This window comes from Peromyscus leucopus, chromosome 10 (assembly GCF_004664715.2).
Source record: "Peromyscus leucopus breed LL Stock chromosome 10, UCI_PerLeu_2.1, whole genome shotgun sequence".
Lineage (NCBI taxonomy): Eukaryota > Metazoa > Chordata > Mammalia > Rodentia > Cricetidae > Peromyscus > Peromyscus leucopus.
The window spans coordinates 26579055-26601777 of record NC_051071.1 but is presented as its reverse complement, the minus strand read 5'-3'; the positions used below and the strand labels follow the sequence as shown (position 1 = coordinate 26601777).

General features: G+C 45.1%; 1 protein-coding gene across 2 annotated transcripts; it reads right to left on the bottom strand.

Annotated features, from left to right (window-relative positions):
- Nucleotides 1-50: 50 nt before the first annotated feature.
- Nucleotides 51-8363, bottom strand: Igfbp3 (insulin like growth factor binding protein 3). 2 transcript variants are annotated; one of them, XM_028870540.2, is made up of 5 exons: nucleotides 7256-7763; nucleotides 3922-4148; nucleotides 3349-3468; nucleotides 2205-2349; nucleotides 51-1386 (listed from the first exon to the last, which is right to left on the bottom strand). In XM_028870540.2, the coding sequence occupies exons 1-4, from the start codon at nucleotides 7659-7661 to the stop codon at nucleotides 2224-2226; spliced, it is 879 nt and encodes a 292-aa protein (XP_028726373.1). In that variant the 5' UTR covers nucleotides 7662-7763; the 3' UTR covers nucleotides 51-1386; nucleotides 2205-2223. The 2 variants fall into 2 exon arrangements, 1 of the variants encoding a protein (XP_028726373.1); XR_005092323.1 differs by lacking the exon at nucleotides 51-1386 and having other exon boundaries at nucleotides 2251-2349; nucleotides 7256-8363.
- Between the last annotated feature and the right edge of the window lie 14360 nt (nucleotides 8364-22723).

Sequence of the window (22723 nt, the reverse complement as noted above, 5' to 3'; positions counted from 1 at the left end):
AAACTTTATTTACTATTTATAAATACATTGCAAGACAAACTTTTCAAAAATACATTTTTCCCCCCAAAATTAATTAAAAAAATAAAGGAAAGCTGATAGGCAGGCAGGATGTCTTGAGATTCCTTTGAACTCTCAAGACAAGCTCTGTACAGCGCATGTCCACCCCGTGGGATGCAGTGCGGTCTCCTTGCACCCTGTTGTCAGACCCTCTTGGCCTTGGCCTTGGGGAGAGCAGCCCAGCCTCCAGACACAGGCTCCTTTCCTGGGGCGTGCCCGGGGTTACATCACCTAGCATCTCTAACATTTTATCTAAGATTATCTAGTACAGATTCTATTATATTTGGGCTATGTCATATACACTGTTAACAATTACGAATGTATTTTATCTGCATATATGCGTGAATTATAAAAAAAAAAGTCTGAGAAGGACCTTAAGATCAACAACGGGTGATTCTCTAGGTGGTCTTGCCAGGCTCTCCAATAAGCCATTCCTCTTTCCTGTTTAGATAGGAAGGAGGGGGAAGATGAAAAAAAACCTTTTTTTTTTTTTCTTAAAAAAAAGAAAAAAGCTTGCCATGCCTCCCCTCCCCCCTCCCCCCAATAAATTTTATTTTGAGAAGTTGGACAAGAAAACACTGTTTTTTTTTTTTTTTAAGTCATCTGAAGAACTAACTGTACCATTGTTTGTGACATCTCTGAACTTGGAGGCTGACACTCACTGCTCCTCCCACCTGGGGACCATCTGCTGACAACGGAAGGTCCTCGTCCTTGTTTTTATGGGCTCCCAGAGTGCCTTAGAACATTCCTGGTCAGTTTTAATCAGAGAGATTTCACCTATTCTCTCCCACAGTTCCCAAGTAGATCAGGTCACTTGCAGATATGGGGCCAGGCCCTTGGTTCAGAGATGACACCCTACGGGCCATGAGCCTCAGGAGTATGTGTCCAGATGTCCTGGTGACATGGTTAGGGGTTTCCCCCTTCTCCACAGTGCCTGCCCTCATTTACAGGGAATGGAAAGAGGATCGGCAACAGAACCTCTCAAGTCAGGAAGGCAGGGGGCCAGCAACATTGAAGGCCCGTGTTGGGCGGGTGGGTTAGTGGGGAGCGGGCATCCGTAGCCTGGAGTACATGAGTGTTTTCATAGGAAGCCACAGGAAAATTCAAACTGCTTTTTTGTTGACTACCGGAGAGTAGAAAGATGATCAAGTTTACTACTTAAACAACCAGAGGCATTTCAAAAATCTGTCTAAACTTTGGTTTTTTTTTTGTTTTGTTTTTAATCAGTTCACCACAAAAAAGAAATATAAGTCAAGGCTGTAGCCAGCTGCTGATCATGTTGTTGGCAGTCTTTTGTGCAAAATAAGGCGTATTTGAGCTCCACATCAACTAAAAAAAAAAAAAATAGAGTAAGACATACATTGAAATAACTACCTCTAAAATCCAAAGGACTCAGCCTTTCACCCAGTGTGACACTGTGCGGAAGGGGCGGGGCCTCAGTCTGTTCTTTCTCAACCAATCAGAGAACACTGTAAGATACTTTCATTGTTAGAAAGTGTCACCCCCAAGTTAGAATTATTTTTCCAACTTATGATAAAACATTTTAACTAAAACAATATTTTTCCTATCCATTAATATTGTCTTGAGAAAACCTAGCATATTTATTCCTTCTCATAATTGCTTCATTCCCCCATGAAGGCAAACCACAGAATTTCTGTAGATTAGAGTTGTACTTAAAAAAAAGAATATCTTCAGTGTTTGCAAATGAAAGACTGTGGGTCTGTGGTGGCGCACGCCTTTGATCCCAGCACTGGGGAGGCAGAGGAAGATGGATCTCTGTGAGTTCGAGGCCAGCCTGATCTAGAAAGTGAGTTCCAAGACAGCCAGGGCTACACAGAGAAATACTGTCTTGAAACCCGCCCCCTCCCCGCCCCCCCCAAGTGTATATTTTAAGTCATTTAGAATAGGTATCTTTGAAGCCACACTGACCCTGGTCTCGAGTGTGTGGTTGGGTAGGGACCTCCTTCTCCCTGAACAGTCCCCTTTGTCTTCCTCTCTTTGGGGCCCGGCTGCAGCTCCTGGGCCAATGAGCCCACCCAGGATGAGAGGTGGACGGACATCTGGTGGCCATAGCTGCCCCTAGCAATTCTCCGGATTCTCTGCCACTTTCAGAGGGAGCTGCCCCGGGACCTAAACCCTTGGCTTACGTGGCACAGCGGGTGGCATCTACTGGCTCTGCACGCTGAGGCAGTGCACGTCATCTCTGCCCTTGGTGTCGTAGCCAGGTAAGGCCTGTCCATACTTGTCCACGCACCAGCAAAAGCCCCGCTTTCTGCCTTTGGATGGGCGGCACTGTGGGAGGGAGAGAAAGGACGTGAATACCACACGCATTGGTACCACACGCATCGGTACCACACGCATCGGCTAGTTTTACGTGGACTCGACACAAGCTACAGTCATCTGGGAAGAGAAAAACCTCAGCTGAGAAAATGCCCCCACCAGACTGACCAGTGGATGAGCCCGTGGTACATGTTCTTGATGGATGATTGATGGGGGAGGGCCTAGCTTCATGGACAGGGCCACCCCTTGGCAGGGAGTCCTGGGTGCTGTAAGAAAGCAGGCTGAGCAACCAACCCATGGGGAGCAAGCTAGTAAGCAGCACCCGTCCGTGGCCTTTGCTACCGTTCCTGCCGTGACTTTCTTCAGGGATGGACCGTGAGATGAAGGTGTAAGTGAAATACACCCTTCCCTCCACCAACTGTCCTTAGTCACGATGCTTTTCACAGCAATAGAAACCCTAACCGAGACACCGTGTGTAAGCTGGTAACCAGGGTCCCAAGTGGTTACCCAGGGTTCAGCTGGCCTGAGGTAAAATTATGATGGTCAGGACTCCTAAAGAGCCACGCATGTGTAGGTGGGGGTGTACATCCATGCATGCCTGTGTGTGCTCGAACCTCTCTGGGGAAGTTGGAGGGGCGGCTGCGCATTCTTCGCCTTGTGGCTGTCAGGCTGGATCTCTCAGACCTCACGTCCAGCCTCATCTCTGGTCTCGCCTCAGTGGAAGTGTGCTGAGCTAATCCATGGACAGGGTAGAGGCCCAGGCTGCCTGATGCAGACTACCGTATGTATAAACACTGGAATGTGGACATTCTGTGGTGAGCATTGTTTACTTCTGTTTCCTAGAGTCACGTGAACTACCTAGTTAGAAAGCTACCTAAAATATCGCCACTAGGTGATGCATGCGTGTATCAGAAGGGGGCCACACCGGTTGAGGCTCCTGCAAACTGAGGCTGATTCTCCACTGGGCCAATGGAGAACGGAGGGATAAAACATCCTGGGGACCCCACTCACCTGCTTCTTCTTATAGAACCCCTTCTTGTCACAGTTTGGGATGTGGACACCTCTGGGACTCAACACATTGAGGAACTTCAGATGATTCAGGGTGTCTTCCATTTCTCTGCGGCAGGGACCCTGAGGACACAATTATTGTTTTGACAATCTCCCAGTGGCCACAGGACCACCCCAGAAGGAACCTGCGACATGCCTCTCTAGGACATTCTGCTCGGGTCAGTGAGAAGGTCCCAGGAGGATGCGAACCATCACTCCCCGCGTCTTCTGCTCTCTCGAGAGTACGACTAAGTCTGTGGAAAGTGATCTAAGAACAGGCCAGTAGGCTTCAGGAAGTCCACTGAATAAAATCAAGCAGGCTCACGGGAAGTCTGTTCCTTAACTGCGGGGGCCCATCACATCCTTTTCTAGTACAGTTCAGCCTGCACCTTCCAAGAGTCTCTGACATAGGAGGCGGGCCTAGGAGAGAGAAGCTGCCCACCCATCAGCTAGGACCCCTGGGACTTGCTGCATGGAGACTGTCTTGGAGTGTTCCTTTCGAGTGCCCCCCTCCCCAACAAGAGGACAAGGTCTCACGTATTCTGTCTCGCGCTTAGACTCCGAGGAGAAGTTCTGGGTGTCTGTGCTCTGCGACTCATAGTCAACTTTGTAACGCTGGCTGTCCCTGGCGTGGCCTTTTTTGATGACATCCATCTTCGCATGGAGTGGATGGAACTTGGAGTCAGTCACTCGGTGTGTGCTGGGGACAGCCCGACTCTCCACACTCCCAGCACTGTGGTCCTCCTCAGATTCACTGGCGTTTCCTGGAAAAGAACATGGGGATAAGGAAACGATCATTATTGGCAATGGAATAATAATAATAATCTTTTCAGATCCAGGTCACACCTAAAAGACAAAGTCGGTTCAACAATTCTTAATAAGTTAAGAAAAAGGCAACTGGATAAAGCATTCTAGAATACTACCCGTTGCACCCCGGCTGCTTTACCTCAGGAGATCATCCGTTAGAAAGTTACTCTGCCATGTGGTTTTACTATACAGCGCCCAGTGAAGGCAGTGGATGCTTATGAAGCCCTTCAACATATGAGAAAGCAGCCAGCTCCACCTGCCACCGGCAGGGGGCAGTCACGCACCATGGAATGCTGCTATGGAGCTGACCAGAAAACTCGCAAGAGATTCCAAATGTGGTCCTCTTAGCCCTGGGTGCAGCTGCTGGGGGTGGGACAATGTGGAGAAAAAAAAATCCCCACCCAGTGGCAGCATCACACTGGCCTGGGGATTCTGACATTCACTCAGGCTTGCTGTGAGCTCTGGTTTCATGTGAAGTATCTCACTTCAGGGACCTGCAGAATCTTGTGGGCATGTTAGAGAGGTTTATTTCTGTATATCTTTCAGTTTCAAGGTCCATAGACTTTGTGTATTGGGTGGGAGGGGCACTTTCTTGGGCAAACCTTTCCCATCCCCCTCAGCAGTGAGCACACAGAATGCGGATAGCACCAACGTACCGCCCACAGCTTTAGACCACTAGGTGCCAACAAGGTGCATTTACTACCTTGGAGAGGGGGAGGGGAGGTGGAAAGAAAGCCCCTTTTGGGAGGGGTCTCTTTCATAATCCAAGGTGCTAAGGGGAGGGCCCTAACTGATACGATGCTGGAAGGCTAATAGATTAATTGGGATCTTATGTATGTGACTAGATTTGTGGCTAGACAGGAAGCCAGACTTTGACACTCCAACTTGTAGTAAGAGCCCCATGGGAATCCAAAGCCAGATGATCAGCCCCCAGCGATGCCCGGCTCTGAACTCCAAAGCTTCAGGTTCAACCTTCAGGTCTTGGCTACAGAATTCTTTCGCTCCCACATGAATTAATAGCCCCCCTAGCAGGAAGGTCCAGTTGCCTCTTCAATCTAGTTCCGAATTTATTCTGTCTGGGTGCGGGGCTCCAGCTGTCCTCTCTTTTTTTTTTTCCTCTCAGGAAATGCCAGGCTGGGGCATCCTGCCCATGGGGAAGACACAAGTCTCTGGCTCTAGGCCAAGAGAAGCAAATGCTTCACTCTCTGGAAATTGCCAGAGGGCTGCAAAGTCCACTGTCTAGAGCAACTGACCTTCAGGACCCTAGGGAGACCCTCTTACCCATGAGCCTCACCTACCAAATAGCCCTCAATGAATTCTGTGCCTTCTCAAGCACAAATTCCCAGGGTCTAGACCAGCACCTGGCAGACTTGGTTTCAATTTGCTTTAATCTTAGTGGTTTTTCTTTTTGGAAGTACAGGGACAGAGGAAATGCTAATATACAAATAAAAGTATTTGCATTTGTCTTCCAAGAAGCTGAAGTAATTTCTTAAACTTCCTTTGTTTGTTTGTTTGTTAACCTTAGACCGCTGATTAGGGGAGAATATGGTTCAACTTAAAAAGGTAATTGTGAATTGTGTCATAGATCTATCATTCCCCTACCCCCATATTAGAAGCCACTGAACTCTTTTTTTATAATTAAAGCTCACATCAATTTATACTATAGCGCTTCGATGGTGCTTACTAATAGTGGTCGTTAAGCCTAACTCGAAATGGCAGTGTTGGTATTTCTTAGGATCGCTTCTGGGATGCCACTGAATGCACTGGAAGTCAGAGACACACAAGGCAAACAGCCTGATTTTGCTTTTGACTTGAGTCAGCGAAACAACTGGAGTCTTGCTTTGCCAGGAATCCGGTGCTTCTCAGGAATGAATAAACCAGGACCTGCCTGTACCTGGGAGTGTAGCTATGCAGCCACGGAAATCATAAAGGGACCGTCGGTCCAGCTAGCCGTGGTCCCAGGGGCTTGCTCCGCACCATCTGCCTGCCTGATGTGGGGAAACCCGGGAATTCTAGCCTTCATCTGTGCTGGGTAAGGACTTGACTCACACAACTAAGCCGAGACGGGCTAAGAATGCTGGACATTTCGAACAACAGCTGCCAAATCCATTTAAGTCTTTCTTCTTCTTTTTTCTTCCTAAGGGAACAAAGCGATGCCCTTAGAATGGCCGCTTGCTTGATAGGACCAGCCTCAGGAGGGGTAACTGCCAAGCGCTTGAGATTTTCCTTTCAGGGGCTGCTTCCGCTGCACCCCACTCATTCTGCATCGGATTATGAAGGGGGGACATTCCTGGGTAGCATTTCTAGTCTCTGCTTCAGCAGGGAAACCGCCTGGATCTGCACTGCCTGCACCCCACGTACCTGGGACATGAACCCCGAACCCCTCAGGCGCCGCAGGGCGTGGGATAGTGCCTACTGAGGCAAACGGGGCTCAAACCCTATTGTAGCTCTTGGTGATGTTGAGCAGTTCTGAAGTTTTTGAACTTTAGATTACACAACCTTAAAGACACCAGGACTCTAATTCCATCTCGTCAGTTTTTGGATAAACGGGGACACAATACTGCTTTGCCCATGAGCCCGTGCAAAAATGTTAGTATTTTTCAAGACAAGTGCCTACTGACAAACCTTTCTGGTCCTGACCCGATCCCGGATTCCCATGCTCATGCTTCCCTGGGATAGACAGACGCCTTCCCAATTGTGGAGAACGGAAACTCAGGTCTACAGTTGGGCTACAGAGCCCAAACCCAGGCATCTGCGCTCAGAGAGACTCTCCAATGACCGGGATCCGTCCTCTAGCAGTCTACCTTGGTATCCTTTTGTCTTACCACGGAAATTTGCCCGTTTTCCTGGACAGCATTTTGCAACTTACAAGAAAGCTGCACTTTGAGAAGCAAGCAAGTGGAGCGATGCCCGCGGGGACCCCCTCCGCCTCCCAGGGCCCGTCTCGCCACTAACATCTTCTGGATGAGCCGCTCCAAGCCTCTGAAGCCACAGGCTCTGCCTGCCCGCCACCCGCGCCGGGTCCCAGGGAGGGCGCTCCGCGCACGTGGTGCGAACTGCTTACCTGGAGCGGGTTGGGAGGGCAGGTAGGCGCTCAGGCTGCCGGCGGCGCTGGCGTTGGCGCAGAACCCGCGGCCGTTCAGCAGCGCCTTCAGCGGGTACTGCTCCCCGGGCCGCGGCTGGCAGAGGAGGCCGGTGCCACAGCGCTCGGTGTAGACGCCGCACGCGTCGCCTTCTCGCAGCGCGCAAGTCAAGCAGCAGCCGCAGCCCGGTTCTCGCACCAGCTCCGTGCACGCGGGCGCGGTGGGCGGAGGCGCGCACTGGGCCAGCGCGCGCGCGTCGCACGGTTCGCAGCGCACTACGGGGCCCGCGCCCACCGCGCCCGCGCCGGCTCGCGCCACCGGCGGCCCGCGGAGCAGAGTGAGTGCGGTGAGCGCAGCCGCCCAGAGTGCCGGGCGCGCGGGATGCATGGCGCCGGGCGGAGAGACTGCGGCTCGGCGGACCGGAGCGGAGTGGAGCGGAGCACGCGGGACGAAGCTGCGGGATGTGCGGAGCGAGCAGCAGGTCCTCAGCGTCCAGCAGCCACGCTAGCTCGCATCTGGGCAGCCCGGGCGCGCAGGCCGATATATAGAAGCTGGGGTGGCGGAGGACACGCCCCGGAACGGCGCGGGTGGGGGGTGGGCCGGCGCAGGCTCGGCTCCAGGGCCCGCGCCTCCCCGGGAAGCGGGACCAAGGACGGGGGCGCGCTGCGCGCGTCTTCACTGGGCACCTGCTCCATGTGCGCACGCCCTGCACTCGGGCCACCCCTTCTTTCCCGGGAACCGTAGGCGCTTCCGGCCACCTTGCGTCCCAGTCACTTGAGGGCCTCTGATTCCCCTTAATGAAATGACTCCTAGCCAACTTGGCGCCCAGGACCCTGCAGCCCCTCCCCCTGGATGCGGGGTTTAGGTGGCCCTCCTGCACCGATTTATGTCTGGGAAGCTGGCGGGCTCCTTCAACTCCTGTGTACTTTGCAAAGTTTCTGCAATTGAGTGCCTCACGTAGAGCATGTTGCATTTCCCAGCGAGAACGTGCGGATCATATTTAAATCTGCACCGTTGGCCTCTTGAGCCTCCAGAGTCTCGCACTGAACAATCGAACGTGACAGTCGTGGCTTCTAAAGATATGCTTTTCAAAGCGGTCGTGACTCAAATACTCTTACTTCGCCACACCTCCCCAGTTAGCCAAATGAGCAGTGAGAGCGTCCTTACGGGAAGGTGTTTTTTAAAGAAATGAAGTTCCAACAGTTCTGATTTGGGGATTCTTTTTAGTTAGCAGTTACATCTTCGGAGACACTGAAGCGGGTGCCGCTGAACCATGATTAATAGCCAAGCAGCCCCTAAAACGAATAATTTTCACAACCATTTTTGAAGTCATCGTTGCACGCCTGTACTAAATTCTCTCTGATACGCCCCAGTGTAGACTGGAGTTACTGCTGGCCCCCGCACTCTGAACACCGCGGAGAGTTGAAATTCCGGTGCAATAGCTCTCTTGAGTTCGCAGCTATCTACTTTCTCTGGTGTGGGCCTCTCCAAAGTATAAGCGCTCCTTCCGTAGGTGACCAACAGAGGACGCTGGTGATCCAGGATTGAATTAACAAACTTCACGGCTTTTTCCCCTCCCCCTTTTCTTTTTTAATAGTTTGTGGATGAGTGGTGAGAACTTGTGAGAGACCGATGTGCAAGGAGACTTTCCTGATGTCCTTGAATAGAGTGTTTACAACAGGGGCTGCAGAAGTTGTCTTTGGGGAGTCCTATGCAATTTTATGTAGGAAGCAAACTAAGACGACTTCCCCATATATCCTTCTGTCCATCATGCAGTTTCTGGTGAAGCTGACATTCATCCAACCATGTGCCTTTATGTCTCCCTGTATTTGTGGCTCTCTTTCCATCTATTTATAGTCCTTTAAAAATGATTTGTTTTAATTTTAGTTAAATTTAGTTCTCCCGTGTTATTAAATGACAATGCTAAAATTTGGGCTTTTACAAAGGGGGGGGGGGGAGAATCAAAGATCAGAAACGTGAGGCATGGGTTCCGTGGTAGCTGGCCAAGGCACAGCATCCCAATTTTCGCATTATTTCATCCCCATAGCGCTCAGGTCGTATCTAGACTTAACATTGTCTACCCCAAACCACCCTAATTGTCCCTCCTTTTCTCCCATGTATTAACACCCAAGAGCCTCTGATTTCATTGGAAAATTGAAAAAAAAAACACAAAAAACCAACAACCCGGGGTTACACTTGTTCTTTAAATAACCACAGAGACCTTGACTCCAAAATTAGAACAAGGTTCAGTATCAAAAACGATTCTAGATATGGCAGGCCTCCCCTCTGTTTGGTACAATGTTACACACAGAACCAGTCTGGTCAGTGGTCAGTGTAGCACTTTTACCCAGCTTTATCATCAGGCTAGGAGGCAGGGGACGGACGCCTCGAAGGAACAGCTTCTTGGAAAAGACAAAAAGTCTTTAGTTTGGTTCTCTTCACAAGGAAAGAGCCCTGCTTGCAGTTTGAGAAATGGGTGCTTGTTCCAAGTGGGACTCCTAGGGGGCGCCAAAGCTCCAGGTCTCTGTCTGAATTTACAGGCATCGCCGAGTTTTCACAGGATGGGTTCCTGAAAGTGTTTTATGTCGACTGTCATCAGCTTTATCATGAAATCTTGCACCAGCCAAGTACATTAGTGGCACTGACATGAGGAGAATTTTGCTTTAATATTTAGCTGTTTTCTTTTGACAAAACTTCGGGGCACCTCCTCCCCTGAAAATAATTATTGCAGGAAGGATTTAGATGGGACGAAATGTAATTTTGTGACATGTTAGTTAATTATGTCAGACTTTAAAACTGGTGTCGGTGGCTATGAATAAGGTGTGCAGTGGGGAAGGTGTGTTCTTGCCTAATGAAGGTGCTTGGCATTCAATTGTGAATAACGACAACGGGCAGGCGTCTCACCATCTCCGAACAGAGCCCCGCCCGCTGACCTGATTATAATTGGATTCCAGCTGCCAGCTGCATATTTTACCTGATTGACACAAACTCCTCATTGGAGCCCATCGTCTTTAGTTGGACACCTTTGTGCATGATGTTCCACTTCTGCTCAGGGCTGGCCAAGTGCTTTAGGGGTTTCTATTGCTGTGAAGAGACACCTCCACCATGGCAACTCTTATGAGGAAAACATTTGATTGAGGTGGTGGCTTACAGGTCAGAGGTTCAGTCCATTATCATCATGGCAGGGAGCATGGAGGCATGCAGGCAGACATGGTAAGGGAGGAGTAGCTGAGAGCCCTACATCTTGCAGGCAACAGGAAATAGACTGAGACACTGGACGGTATTCTCACATAGGAAACCTCAAGGCCCACCCCCACAGAGACACACTTCCTCTAACAAGGCCATATCTACTCTAACAAAGCCACACCTCCTAATAGTGCTTCCTATGAGATTATGGGGCCAATTACATTCAAACTACCATATCAAGCAAGCAGAGAACTTCTAGTCTTTAGCACTGTGGACAGCAGGCCTTGGCTCCAGATGTCCCTAGGAATGTGACTGTCATCCTTACTGATTACTACTAGCCTCTGGATAGAAGGGCCAGACTCCTGAGGGCAGGTAATGTTGGAGACCTAGTATCTAGGACTCAGAGTCACTCAGCCTAAAACTTGAGAATTCCCCCTACCCAGGGTAAGTGGGTGGGGACAGGAAGTCTAATTGTCCCTCCTTCAGGTCACCTTCTCAGTGAGCCCCCCAGAGTTACGTATTCCAGACTTTTAAAGGATCATTAACTGCCCCAAATCATTGCCACCAAGAGCATTGCGGGTGACTTACCCAAAGAGCACCACTGAAGCATGTACCAGCCACAGAGATTCAAGGGAGTCCAGGGGACATCAGCAGAGACCAAAGTCTCATGGGTAGCATGGCCACAGAGAGAGCAGAGGGGCCTCGAAAGCATGCTGGTATTCTAACAGAGGAAGGACAGACCTGTTCAGGTGGTCAGGACAAGCTCCAGAGGGGTTGTGGTATTTGAATCTCATAGAACTGGGAGGCCAGCAGAGGGAGAATAGTAATAGTTTGTGCATGAGTTTTCTTAGAGCAGTGGCTCTCAACCTGTGGGTACCCCTTTGGGGATCAAACTACCCTTTCATAGGGGTTGCCTAAGACCATTGGAAAATTCAGATATTTACATTACATTACATTACATGATTCGTAACAGTAGCAAAATTACAGTTATGAAGTAACAACAGAAGTCATTTTATGCTTGGGAGTCACCACAACACAAGGGATTGCATTAAAAAGGGTCACAGCATTAGGAAGGTTGAGAACAATGCCTTTTAGAGAGTTGCTTTGTCTGGAAAAGATGGGGTGGGATGAGAAGAGACAGTGCCGGCCTTGGCAAGCGTACATTGGAGTCGGTGGAATTCTGAAGTGTGGAAGAGAAGGTGGTTGGAGAGAGTGGCTGGAGAAGATGGCATTGGAAATCCAGATCCTAGAGGTTGGGGACTGAGACCCTCAGAGGCAGTACTGTCTGGTTTGACAGTTTGGAGGCAGGTGGCAGACGTCTGGAGAGAAGGCTGAGACATGTTCTGTAGAAAAGACAGTACTTCTGGGGAATCCCTCGCCAGAAGGGTGCTTCTGTTTAGTACAGTAGTCTTGGGTGTGACATTTTCTCCCCCAGCAGTGAAGCTTTCTACTCAGACACCCACACGGTGCCCATGTAACCTATCCGGGGGACAGCTGTCTGTCTCCCTCCATTAGGTAAAGGCAGTTCCGGTCTCCATTAGGTAAAGGCAGTTCCGGTCTGCTTCATATCTCACTGTTAACCAAAGTCACAATGTCAGGAATAGTAAGAAAGGCTGGGGAATGGTTCAGAGTACACATGGTACTGGTACTGGTGGCTCAGTTCTTCCCTTACTGTCTCTCTGACATAAAGTAGGCTGCAAGCCTTGAGTATAGGATGAAGCAGATTCGTGGAAGCATATTCATGGTGTGGATGGAAGGGCCCACTCTTAGATTTATGTTGCCTGGTGGATGGGAAGTCAGATTTCATTTGTGTGTTTGTCTAATCACCTGGACAAATCTTGTTTTTTTTTTTTTTTTTTTTTTTTTTTTTTTAAAGATTTATTTATTGTCTGTAGTGTTCTGTCTATATCTGGTGCCAGATCTCATTACAGATGGTTGTAAGCCACCATGTTGCTGGGAATTGAACTCAGGACCTCTGGAAGAGCAGTCAGTGCTCTTAACCTCTGAGCCATCTCTCCAGCCCCACCTGGACAAATCATAAATGTGAAGTTTTGTCCTCTAATGGGTACCAGCTCACAGGGCAGAGGCCTTGTCGCCTTGTTCCAAATGATAGCCTGCTTACACTTGATGTTTCCAGCTTGCTGGCACGATGCTGGTGCTCTTCACACTGACATTGATAGAACACATTCTTTCCTTGGCCAAGGAATCTAGAAGCAAAGACAATCGGAGAACATTTTTCACCCAGAATCAACATTTGTCACCAGAATCAACCAGTTCCTCCCCGAGAGCTTAAGGGGCCTGTGTTTTCTGTCTCTCTCTGTCTGTCTTTGTCTGTCTGTCTGTCTCTCATTCCTTCCTTTTCTTTCCCTTTCCCTCTCTTTCTGCTGGGCTTCCTAGAGCACAAATCTCAGATTTCATAGTCTACCCTCTATCTCATGGGTTGGTAGATAAATAGATTTTTTTCTGCTATAATATAACCAACATAGATGACAGAATCAAAGTGTGTTTGACGTATGTGATGTTCACATGGCATTTCTGAAGTCCCCCTTGCTGCTGATGTCTACCTTTATTCCACTGGGCCTAAAGAATTCTCTCTCTCTCTCTCTCTCTCTCTCTCTCTCTCTCTCTCTCTCTCTCTCTCTCTCTCGTTAAGCCTTGTCTTGTGGCCTATGATGGGGTCAGTTTTGGAGAAGGTTTCATTCACTGCTGAGAAGAATGTGTATTCCCTATTTGTCAGATAAAATAAAATAACTCTGTAGATATTGTTAAATCCAGTTGATTTCTTACATAAATTAGCTCTGAAGTTTTTCTGCTGACTTTAGATTTAGAAAAAGTATCTAAATATGAGCAGGACATTGACATTTACCACTTTAATTATGTCAGGAACTATGTGATCTTTTATGCCTTGTAGAGCTTGTTTTATGGAACCGGGAGCTTTGATACTCGGCACAAATATTTATAATTGTTGTATTTTTGTATCCCATTGCTACATTTATTAATGCGTAGTGGTATTCTTTATCTCTTCTGATTAGCTTTAGTTTGAAGTCTATTTTATCAGCCACAAGAAGAGCTGTGCCTGCTTGTTTACAGCCTCCACTTGCTTGCCAATTTGATTTCCATTTTTAGACACCCAGGTTTTGGGCATCTTTGCTAGCTAAGTGTGTTTCTTGGAGACAACAGGGAGTTGGTTCTTGTTTCTTTAAAAGCAATCTGCTTCCTATTTATTTATCTAGTGTGTGCAAGGATGTTGTGATAGAGGTATAGGGGTCAGAGGACAGCTTGCACAAGTCTGTTCTTTCCTTCTACCACGTGGAGTCTGGGGCTTGAGCTCATGCTATAAGGCTTGGTGGAAGGCACCTTTACCTGCTGAGCCATTTACCCGCCACACTTCTTGTTTCTTATTTCTGCTGGTTAGTCTGGGTCTTTTAAATGATTAGTTGAGCATAGTTACACTTAAGGTTATTATTAGGAAGAACTTACTAGGATCCATTGACCCCTAGTGATCCTGCCTAGAACCAAGCCTGCCCATGCCATTCCCACACCCCCAGGCCTAGCTCCTGATGCAAAGCTCATACATGCTGGCTTTTCCTGTGAGTGCCCCAATAACAAATCCTGTTTGTATCATCTCAATGCTCCCAGGCATACCTCTTGGTGTGCAGCTTCGGCACCAGCCAAGCAAGAGGCAGGATAGAATCTTACATCAGACATACAAACAAAGAGCAAAGTCTATATGCCCAAGTCACGTTGTAAAAACACAAATAGTATTAAAGACCAAACAGCATGCACCCCTAAACCCATTGATCCCATATAAATATTTTCTGATGAGAATTACATAGATGAATCCTGGAACACAGAATTTATAAGAACAATCATAAACTTGGTCAAAGAATAAATAGAATCCAAAGAAGACACAAACAAACTCAATAGGCACCAATAAATTCCTGAATGATGTCCAAGAAAGACAAATATAAAGCTAAATGAAATGATTAAAAACAATTCAGTATTTGAAAACAAAATCTAGTAAAGAGATAGAAATATTGATGAAAACTCAAGCTGACGTAAAGATGGAATTGAAAAACTCAAACACTCATTTAGAAAACTCAGGGGAAAGCCTTGTGAGTAGAAGAGAGGATATCAGAACTTGAAGATAAAGTAGAGGAATTAGGCAACTCAAGCAAAGAATATTTAAAAATATGAAAAACATATGAAAGGAACATGCAGGAACGATTGGACTATTGGAAAATAACCAATCTTCAATTATAGGCATAGAAGAGGAATTCTAGGTTAAAAACACAAAGCAGATCTTCAACTCCCTAACTCTGTTTATAAAACACAACAACAAAAAAAAAAACAAAACCAAAACTGTTTTCTGTTGAGCATAGGTTCAAAAATCCTCAATAAAATAGCTGAAAGCCAAACACAAGCATGTATCAAAAAGATCAAATTGGCTTTGTCTTCAAGATGCAGGGACGGTTCAATACACATAAGTCAATCAATGTGACAAATCATATAAAAAGACTTAGAGATAAGAATCATGTGATCATTTTAATAGAAGCCTAGGAAGCCACTGACAAATCCAACTTCATGATACATGTCCCAGAGAGAGTAAGCCTGGGGACATAGATGTTGATGAATTTTTCTTTGAAACCCTGGGGTTAGTACACCACCCACCTCTCTTGCCTGTGTCCATGCCCCACCCCATCTCTCTCTCTCTCTCTCTCTCTCTCTCTCTCTCTCTCTCTCTCTCTCTCTCTCTCTGTGTGTGTGTGTGTGTGTGTGTGTGTATTTATGTGTCTGTATCTGAGACCAAGCATTAGGAGATAAGAAAAGAAAAAATAGTGATAGTTTCCCCAGCTTTTTGGACTGCCACTCTTCTGGCTATAAGGTATGGGTTCATAGATTCAGGTTTAGGTATCAAATGCCCTAAACACTATCACTGTCATGGGCTCTTTGCTGCTTTGGAGTTAAGTGAATATTGACACACAAGGGAACAGTCAAGAACCAGATTGTATATCTTAGAACTTTCCAGTGTACCAGAGTACAACTCTGGGTTTTGGAATGACTCCGTCCTGGTCCAGGAAATAGCACAGGAAAACTGAGACTTTCACCACGAGTTTGGTGGGATTTAGAATTCTTGGTCCTCTTGTTTTTGTTTGCCTCATACCATTTCCTCGTAAGACTCCTCAAAGCTTTGCCCCATTCATTTCACATTGATTTATCGCTGCATTCAGTGGGTGAGAAAGGACAAGGTGTGTTTGTGTCATCTTCTCTGGAACTTATCATTCCTCTTCTGCTCACAGACCCCCATGCCTGTGTGGAAATACAGTGGTACCCACGTGGAAACCCAATGAAGCATTGTGGTTGGACATTGTGATGACTAATTCTGGTTGTCAACCTGACTGCGGCAGCTTAGAGGCAGGTGGGAAATCCAAAGCAGATAAACAGAGAGAGGAAAGGAGAGGAGAGATGCCAGCCTGCCGCAGAAGGAGCAGCAAGATACCAGCAGACCGGTAATGCCACTGCCACGTGGCAACATATAGATTAATAGAAATGGGTTAAGTTATAAGAGTTAGCTAGCAAGAAGCCTTCCATAGGCCATGCAATTGGTAATTAATTTTAAACCTCTGAATGATTATTTTATAAGTGGCTGCAGGTAGGTGGGGGCCAGGCAGGAATGGAGGAACTTGGGACCTGAGAAAACTGGCTACGGACTGCATGAGGAATTAAATTAAAAAAAAAAAAAAAAAAAAAAAGAAAAACCAAAAAAAACAAGTTGCTGGGTACTTTCATGAGGGATTTTCTTAATCAGCTTATTTGAAGCAGGAAGACACAACCTAATCTGTGCTTCAACTTCTGGTGGGAGCCCTGATCAAAGGACATGGAAGAAGGAAACTTGCCTTTTGCCTGGCTTCCCTCTCTCTCACTGGCAAGTCCATCTAGCCTCTTACTGAGGCATTCCTTTGCTGATTTTAGAACCACTTTCTTTGAGATTCCAGTGTAGACTGAAGATAAGGAGCTTTCCAAGAGTTCTCTGGAATCCAGCACCGGACTGAGACATCCAGACTCATGAGTGGAACCAATACCAGCTTCTCAGCCTTTCAAGCATGAAGCAGTCATTGGTGGACTTCTGGGACTACATCCTGTAAGGCAGTCTAGTAAATACCTTTTAATATATATATATATATATATATATATATATATATATATATATATATATATATTAAACTGTCTCTTTTTTCTGTTACCATCTTGGCACAAAGTGGGCATTTATGCCTAGGTCACCCCTAAGGGCGTTTTTACCCACAAATTCAAAGGCACACATAGAAAATTCTACTTGTCTGTTAATTTGTATTAGTCATTTTAAAACTGAGATATAATTTACTGTGGTGGTTTGAATGAGAATGGCCCCCATAGGCTCATATATTTTAATACCTGGTCTCCAGTTGGTGGAACTGTTTGGGAAAGATTAAGAGATGTGACAGCTGGGTCAGGGTTTGTGGTTTCAAAGGCCCACACCATTCCCAGTTAGAGCTCTTTGCCTCGTGCTGGTGGATCAAGATGTGAGCTTCCAGCCACTGCTTCAGCATGTCTGCTTGCCTGCTGCCATGCTCACAGCTGTCATGGATTCCAGTCCTCTGAAACTGTGAGCCCCTGATAATTTCTTTCTTTTCTAAGCTGCTTTGGTCATGGTGTCTTATCACAGCAATGGAAAAGTAACTAAGACATACTGCAAAGTCCACCCTTCCCTATTGTATAATTCAGTAGGTTTGAACTTATTTTCTATAGCATCTCCTGTACATGGTTTTAAGTGTAAAAGAAGTGGGGTACAATTCTGAATTTCCACAGTTGTCCTAATGAAGGTTTATGTTGATGAAATACTCAGATCAAAAGCAGCTTGCGGAGGAGAGGGTTTATTTTTACACTTTTAGATAACAGTCCCTCAGTGAGGGTGTCACTGTGTGCTTGGCCTGCTTCTGTGCTGTGGTTCTGATTTGTTGGCCAATTCAGGCTCCGTGTGACCATACATCACTGACCTAATCTATACATTTCCCAAAGAATTAGAAGGGCAAAGTGTTCCCTTCACATGTATTTTTTGCATTTAAAGTCAGTTTACTTGATGAAAATTGTGTTGACTTCAACAATAAATAAATTCAGTATGGACCGTTATCTTTACACAGTTAAACACTTGAACAAATCCACAACTGTGGAGTATCTGCCTATGTAGGTAGGTGTTGTTCGAATCTTAGATGGTTTTTTAATAAAAACCCAGAGCCAGATAATCAGGGTGAAAGCTGAAAGATCAGAGTAGAACATACAGCCACTAGTTCTTAACTCTACAAAATCTTCAGCCTAAAGAGAGTGAGTTCCTGTTTCCTCCTTATTTACCTTTCTCTGTCCTGCCGTATTACCTCCTGGGATTACAGGCATGGGTGCTTCCCAAGCAAAGGCATGGGGTCTCAAGTGCTGGGATTAAAGGTATGTGTCAACACTGCCTTGCTCTGTTTCTCTCCTAGACTGGATCAATCTCATGTAGCCCAGTGTGGCCTTGAACTCACAGAGATACAGACAGATCTCTGCCTCCTGAGTGATAGAATTAAAGGTGTGTGCCACCACTGCTTGACCTCTATGTCTAATCTAGTAGCTGGCTCTGTTCTCAGATCCTCAGGCAAGTTAATTAGGGTATACAATATATCACCACAGGTAGGTCTTTCATTTTCTTAGTAAAATTAGAGAAATTTATTTTTAGAGGCTTTATCTACCTTTTGTTATATTCTTTACCAAGAGTTTTGGGGTGTGTATAGCTATACATACCCTTCATCAGGTTAAGAAAATTACTATAGATTACTGTTTTGCAAACATTGACATCCATCCCATCTTTTTCTGCATCTACTAAGATGGTTATTGAGCTCCATTTTAGTTTGTTAGTGTTCTGACTACATCCTGTCCTACAGATTAATTGGTACCATGACCCAGGTAGTAATTCAATTAGGCCTCATTACATTCTCCTTTAAAAACATTATTTTAAGGACTGGAGAAATGGTTCAGTGGTTAGAAATACTGGCTGCTCTTCCAGAGGACCAGTCCAGTTCCAGGAGCTCCAACACTCTCTTCTGGTGTTTGTCAGCACTGTAGACACATATGGTATGCAGATAACCATGCAGGCAAAATACCCATACACACAAAAATTATTTTAAAACTTTATGTGTAGAGTGTTTTGCTTGCATGTATGTGCATATGTGCCTGGTGCCAACAGAGGCCAAAGGAGTGTGTCTGGCTCCTAGAACTAGAGTTAGTGATAGTCATGAGCGGCCATTTGTCGTGCCACGAATGGAATCAGGTCCTCTGAAAGAGCAGCAAGTGCTCTTGACGTCTCTCTAGCCCCCACACTCTGTTTTCCTACTCTCATTTCTCATTCTTTTCATCCTCCCATTTCTACTTATTTTCCTTCATGCTTCTCTGTGTCTGAGTACAGCTGAGTTAAGTTTGCTAACGTTTAATATTTTATGTCGGTGGACTTACCTTTTGGCTGACTTATTTTCATTTGGAGTCAAGGTCTCACGGCGTGCCCAGCTAATCTGGAACTAACTATGTAGACACGTTGGCCTTGAATTCATGGGGATCCATCTGCCTCTGCCTTACAAGTGCTAGGATTACAGGCATGTGCTATCACATGCACCTTGTCACTTTTCAAAGAAAAACTTTCAGTGTTGAAATAACTTCATTCAGATTTGATCAGATTTTCTGGAGCCCCAAGACCCTATTGGTCATTGTTCTGTGCTGTGTTTCACTCTGTGTCTGCTATTTACTCATCTGTCTTGATTTTCTTTGCTTAGGACTCCTTACTCTTTTGTTTTTGCCTTTTTTTTTGTCTTTTTTCTTTCCTGGAACTCACTCTGTAGACCAGGCTGGCCTTGAACTCACAGAGATCTGCCTGCCTCTGCCTCCCAAGTGCTGGGACTAAAGACGTGTGCCACCAAGCCTGGTTTGTTTGTTTAATGGTCAAGTGTTTTGGAGAACATTGCTCAGTATGTATGTGATGTTCCTTACGTTAGAGTGAGGTGATGAAAAGGATCCTTTTTGTTGCATCTTATTTGAGCATCAATTAGCTCATCACACATCCTATCACGATGTCAAAAGAGCTTACTACCATGGCATTGGGCAGGGGGTTGACTGGCTGGGCTTTGTTAAAGTTGTCCCAGCTCCATCCAATATGTTAGTGAATGCATCGTCTTTTTTTCTTCCTTTCTTTTCTTTTCTTTTTTTTTTCTAAAATTTACTCTGCAAGAGTTAGTGCAAGGCTAGAGCATTTCCTAAGTCACCAGGGAACTTTGAGATTCAGGCTTTTCTTTGTTAGAATATTATGTTACCAACTGACTTTTTGAAAAGTCTTTTGACTCAGTTTCATGTTTGTTGACAGACAACTTGTTTATGACATTTTCTTATCATCTTCCTTGGACAGGATTTGTTAAGTGAGGCATCGTTTTCTTTTGTGACATTCGATATTTTGCTCACCCCTTCTCTCGTGAATGGTTTTGCTTGTGGTTTGTAAGTTCTGTCATTAGTTTTTCCAAGACCGACTCTTGTCTTTCGGGGGTGGAGTTGGCCATTGTTCTGCTGCTTGTTTGCTATCTCATTAGTCTCTGCTCTTGCTTTTATTAGTTCCTTATTTTTTTTGAAAACTTATTTCATTGTTCTTTAAAAAGCTTTGGAGACAGATGACTGGAATGCAATTTTTATTTATATTTATTTTTTTTATTCCAAGAAAACATACTTTATTTTTATATATAACAATATAGTTTACACATTAAATAATACTGTGATAAAATGATATATTATGGACTTAAACAGAAGAATAAAGGTAAATGAAATGTTAACTTTAGTTGTTCTTCCTGACATTTCCTTTTAAAATGAGATACATTTCCTTCTAAGAATTGTTTTAGATCATAGTCAAGTTTTGATATATAGCACTTTCTTTGTTATATAGTTCAAAACATTTTCCCTGATTTTTTCTTCTTTGACCCATAATATATTTAGAAGCATAATAAAAATTTTATGCCTGTGAAGCATGGCTAAGTATCATTTTGTTTTACTTCTAGCATAAGTATATTGTGGTCACAGGATGTGCTCTGGATGGCCCTACTGTACCTCAGTTGAATTGGGTAGTCCTATTGATTAGATATCAGCTAGGATTTTTATTTTCAGGAGTGCAGAGTTTGTTTTATTTAAAATTAAAATACACAATGATATGGCTATGGTTTTTATACCTTAGTGTTAGAAATGCTTGGGTTGGAGCTGTAGCTCAGTGGTAGGACATCACCTTGGTTACAGGAGGCGCTGGATTCAGTTCCCAGCTCCATGAAAACAAACAACAAAAAGCAGGCTGTTTTTCCTTTGGAACTGTCAGATTTCTTCTCATGCCTCTGATGGGTTTTTGTTTGGTTATATTTAGGTCCTGTGATTAAATACATAAAGAGTTAGCATCTTCCTGGCTCATCCAGTTGTTGGTCTTTCTAAAGTTGAACATATTCAACTCCCCAAATCCTCTCATGCATGCCTGCCCTTTCTACCCTCCTCTCCCTTCCCACACAACTTTAAATTTCTTCTGCCTCTCCCCAATGAGTGCAGTTTGTGTTGCCCAACTAATCTTGGGAGCAGCTTGACCTTCCATGGGTCATATCATTATTGAAAACTGACTCTTCCCCTCCCATCAGCTATCAGTTTCCAATAGCCCCTCAACTAGTGGTGGGGTTTCTTGCCCATCTTCACCACTCTATGTTGGGTGTTTGTCTGGCATAAGCTTGTGCAGGTCTGGTGCATGTTATCACAATTGCTGTGGATTCACATTGCAACCGTTATGTTCTGAAAATGATCTCCTTGATGTTATCTCCCACCTCAGCCTCTTACATTCTTTCAGGGGTGGGTGAGACTTTCAGGGGTGGGTGTGATATGTGTGTCCTATTTAGGGCTGAGAACACAGTCTCTTATTCTCTGCACTTGATCATTTGAGGGTCTCTGTGTCAACTGTTATTTACTGCAAGGAGAAGTTCTCTGATGAGGGTTGAAAGGTGCTCTAATCTATAACTGTAAATCATAAGGTGCCATTTTAGTACTGTGCCCATTTAGCAGAATAGTAGTATTAGGTTCTCCTGTATGGTCTGTGACCAATATAATTGTGTGTTCTTAGCCTCTTTAGCAGTACCTGCTATGTGTTCCATCTCATGGAGTGGGCCTTAGATCCAAACAGAAAGTGGTTGGTTGATTCTATAACTGTCATACCACTATTGTACCAGTGGGCATGCATTGTCAGACCAGTCATTGTGGTCTGCATGGTTCACAGCTGGGTGAGATTAATGATTGCTTTTTCCTTCCCATAGTGTACATATCACTTCCCAGAACTAGCCATTAGGTATGAAGCTTCCAGGTAAGTACCATCTTGACCTTTTTCATGTTCTGTGACTCAATTATGTGTTGTCTTCAGCAATAGGGCTTACTGTCAAACTCTGGAAGATAACAAAGAGTACTGGGGATATCTTGTAATTCTTGGGAGTCTATGGGACTCCAATGACCTGTAACTCAAAGGTAACCCATTTTTGGTTTTTATTTGCTAGCAAGCAGTGTCTATCCAGTTAGGATATTGTCTCCTTTTTAGAGGGTATCTCCACTATTTATCATCTACCTACTTACCTATCTATCAACACACACATTCACACATTTTAGGAAGTTTCTGTAGTAGTTTTCTTTTTGTCATTTTTCTTTTATTGAAAATAGATTTTTATACAATATTATAGATTATATATATTACATACATATATTATATATTACATATATGTGTGTAATATATATAATCAGATTATATTATAGATTATATATGGTTTTCCCTCTCCATACACCTTCCATATCCTTTCTCATTCAGATCCACACCCTTTCTATCTCTCATTAGAAAACAAACAGGCATCTAGGGAATAATAATAGGATAAAATAAGATAAATAAAAACAAACAAATTGGAATAGGAACAAACAACCAAACAAGAAAAAGAGATAAAGAAAACCCCCAGGAAATGCATATAGATGCAGAGACACAAGTTTGTATACTCAGGAATCCTGTAAAATCCACAAACCAGAAGCCATAATACACACACACACACACACACACACACACACACACACACACACACACACAGGACCTGTTTTGTGTTGTCCGTCTACTGCTGGGCATGAGATGAGGCCTACCTTAAGAGTGGTTTTTTTGTTTTTGTTTTTTG

Excerpts from the sequence above, each read along its gene's own strand:
- Igfbp3 (XM_028870540.2), bottom strand. The coding sequence starts at position 7,661 with ATGCATCCCGCGCGCCCGGCACTCTGGGCGGCTGCGCTCACCGCACTC. Across the intron at positions 4,149-7,255 it reads GCCCTCCCAACCCGCTCCAG|GAAACGCCAGTGAATCTGAG; the intron begins GTAAGCAGTTCG and ends GTTCTTTTCCAG. Across the intron at positions 2,350-3,348 it reads GGTTCTATAAGAAGAAGCAG|TGCCGCCCATCCAAAGGCAG; the intron begins GTGAGTGGGGTC and ends TCCCTCCCACAG.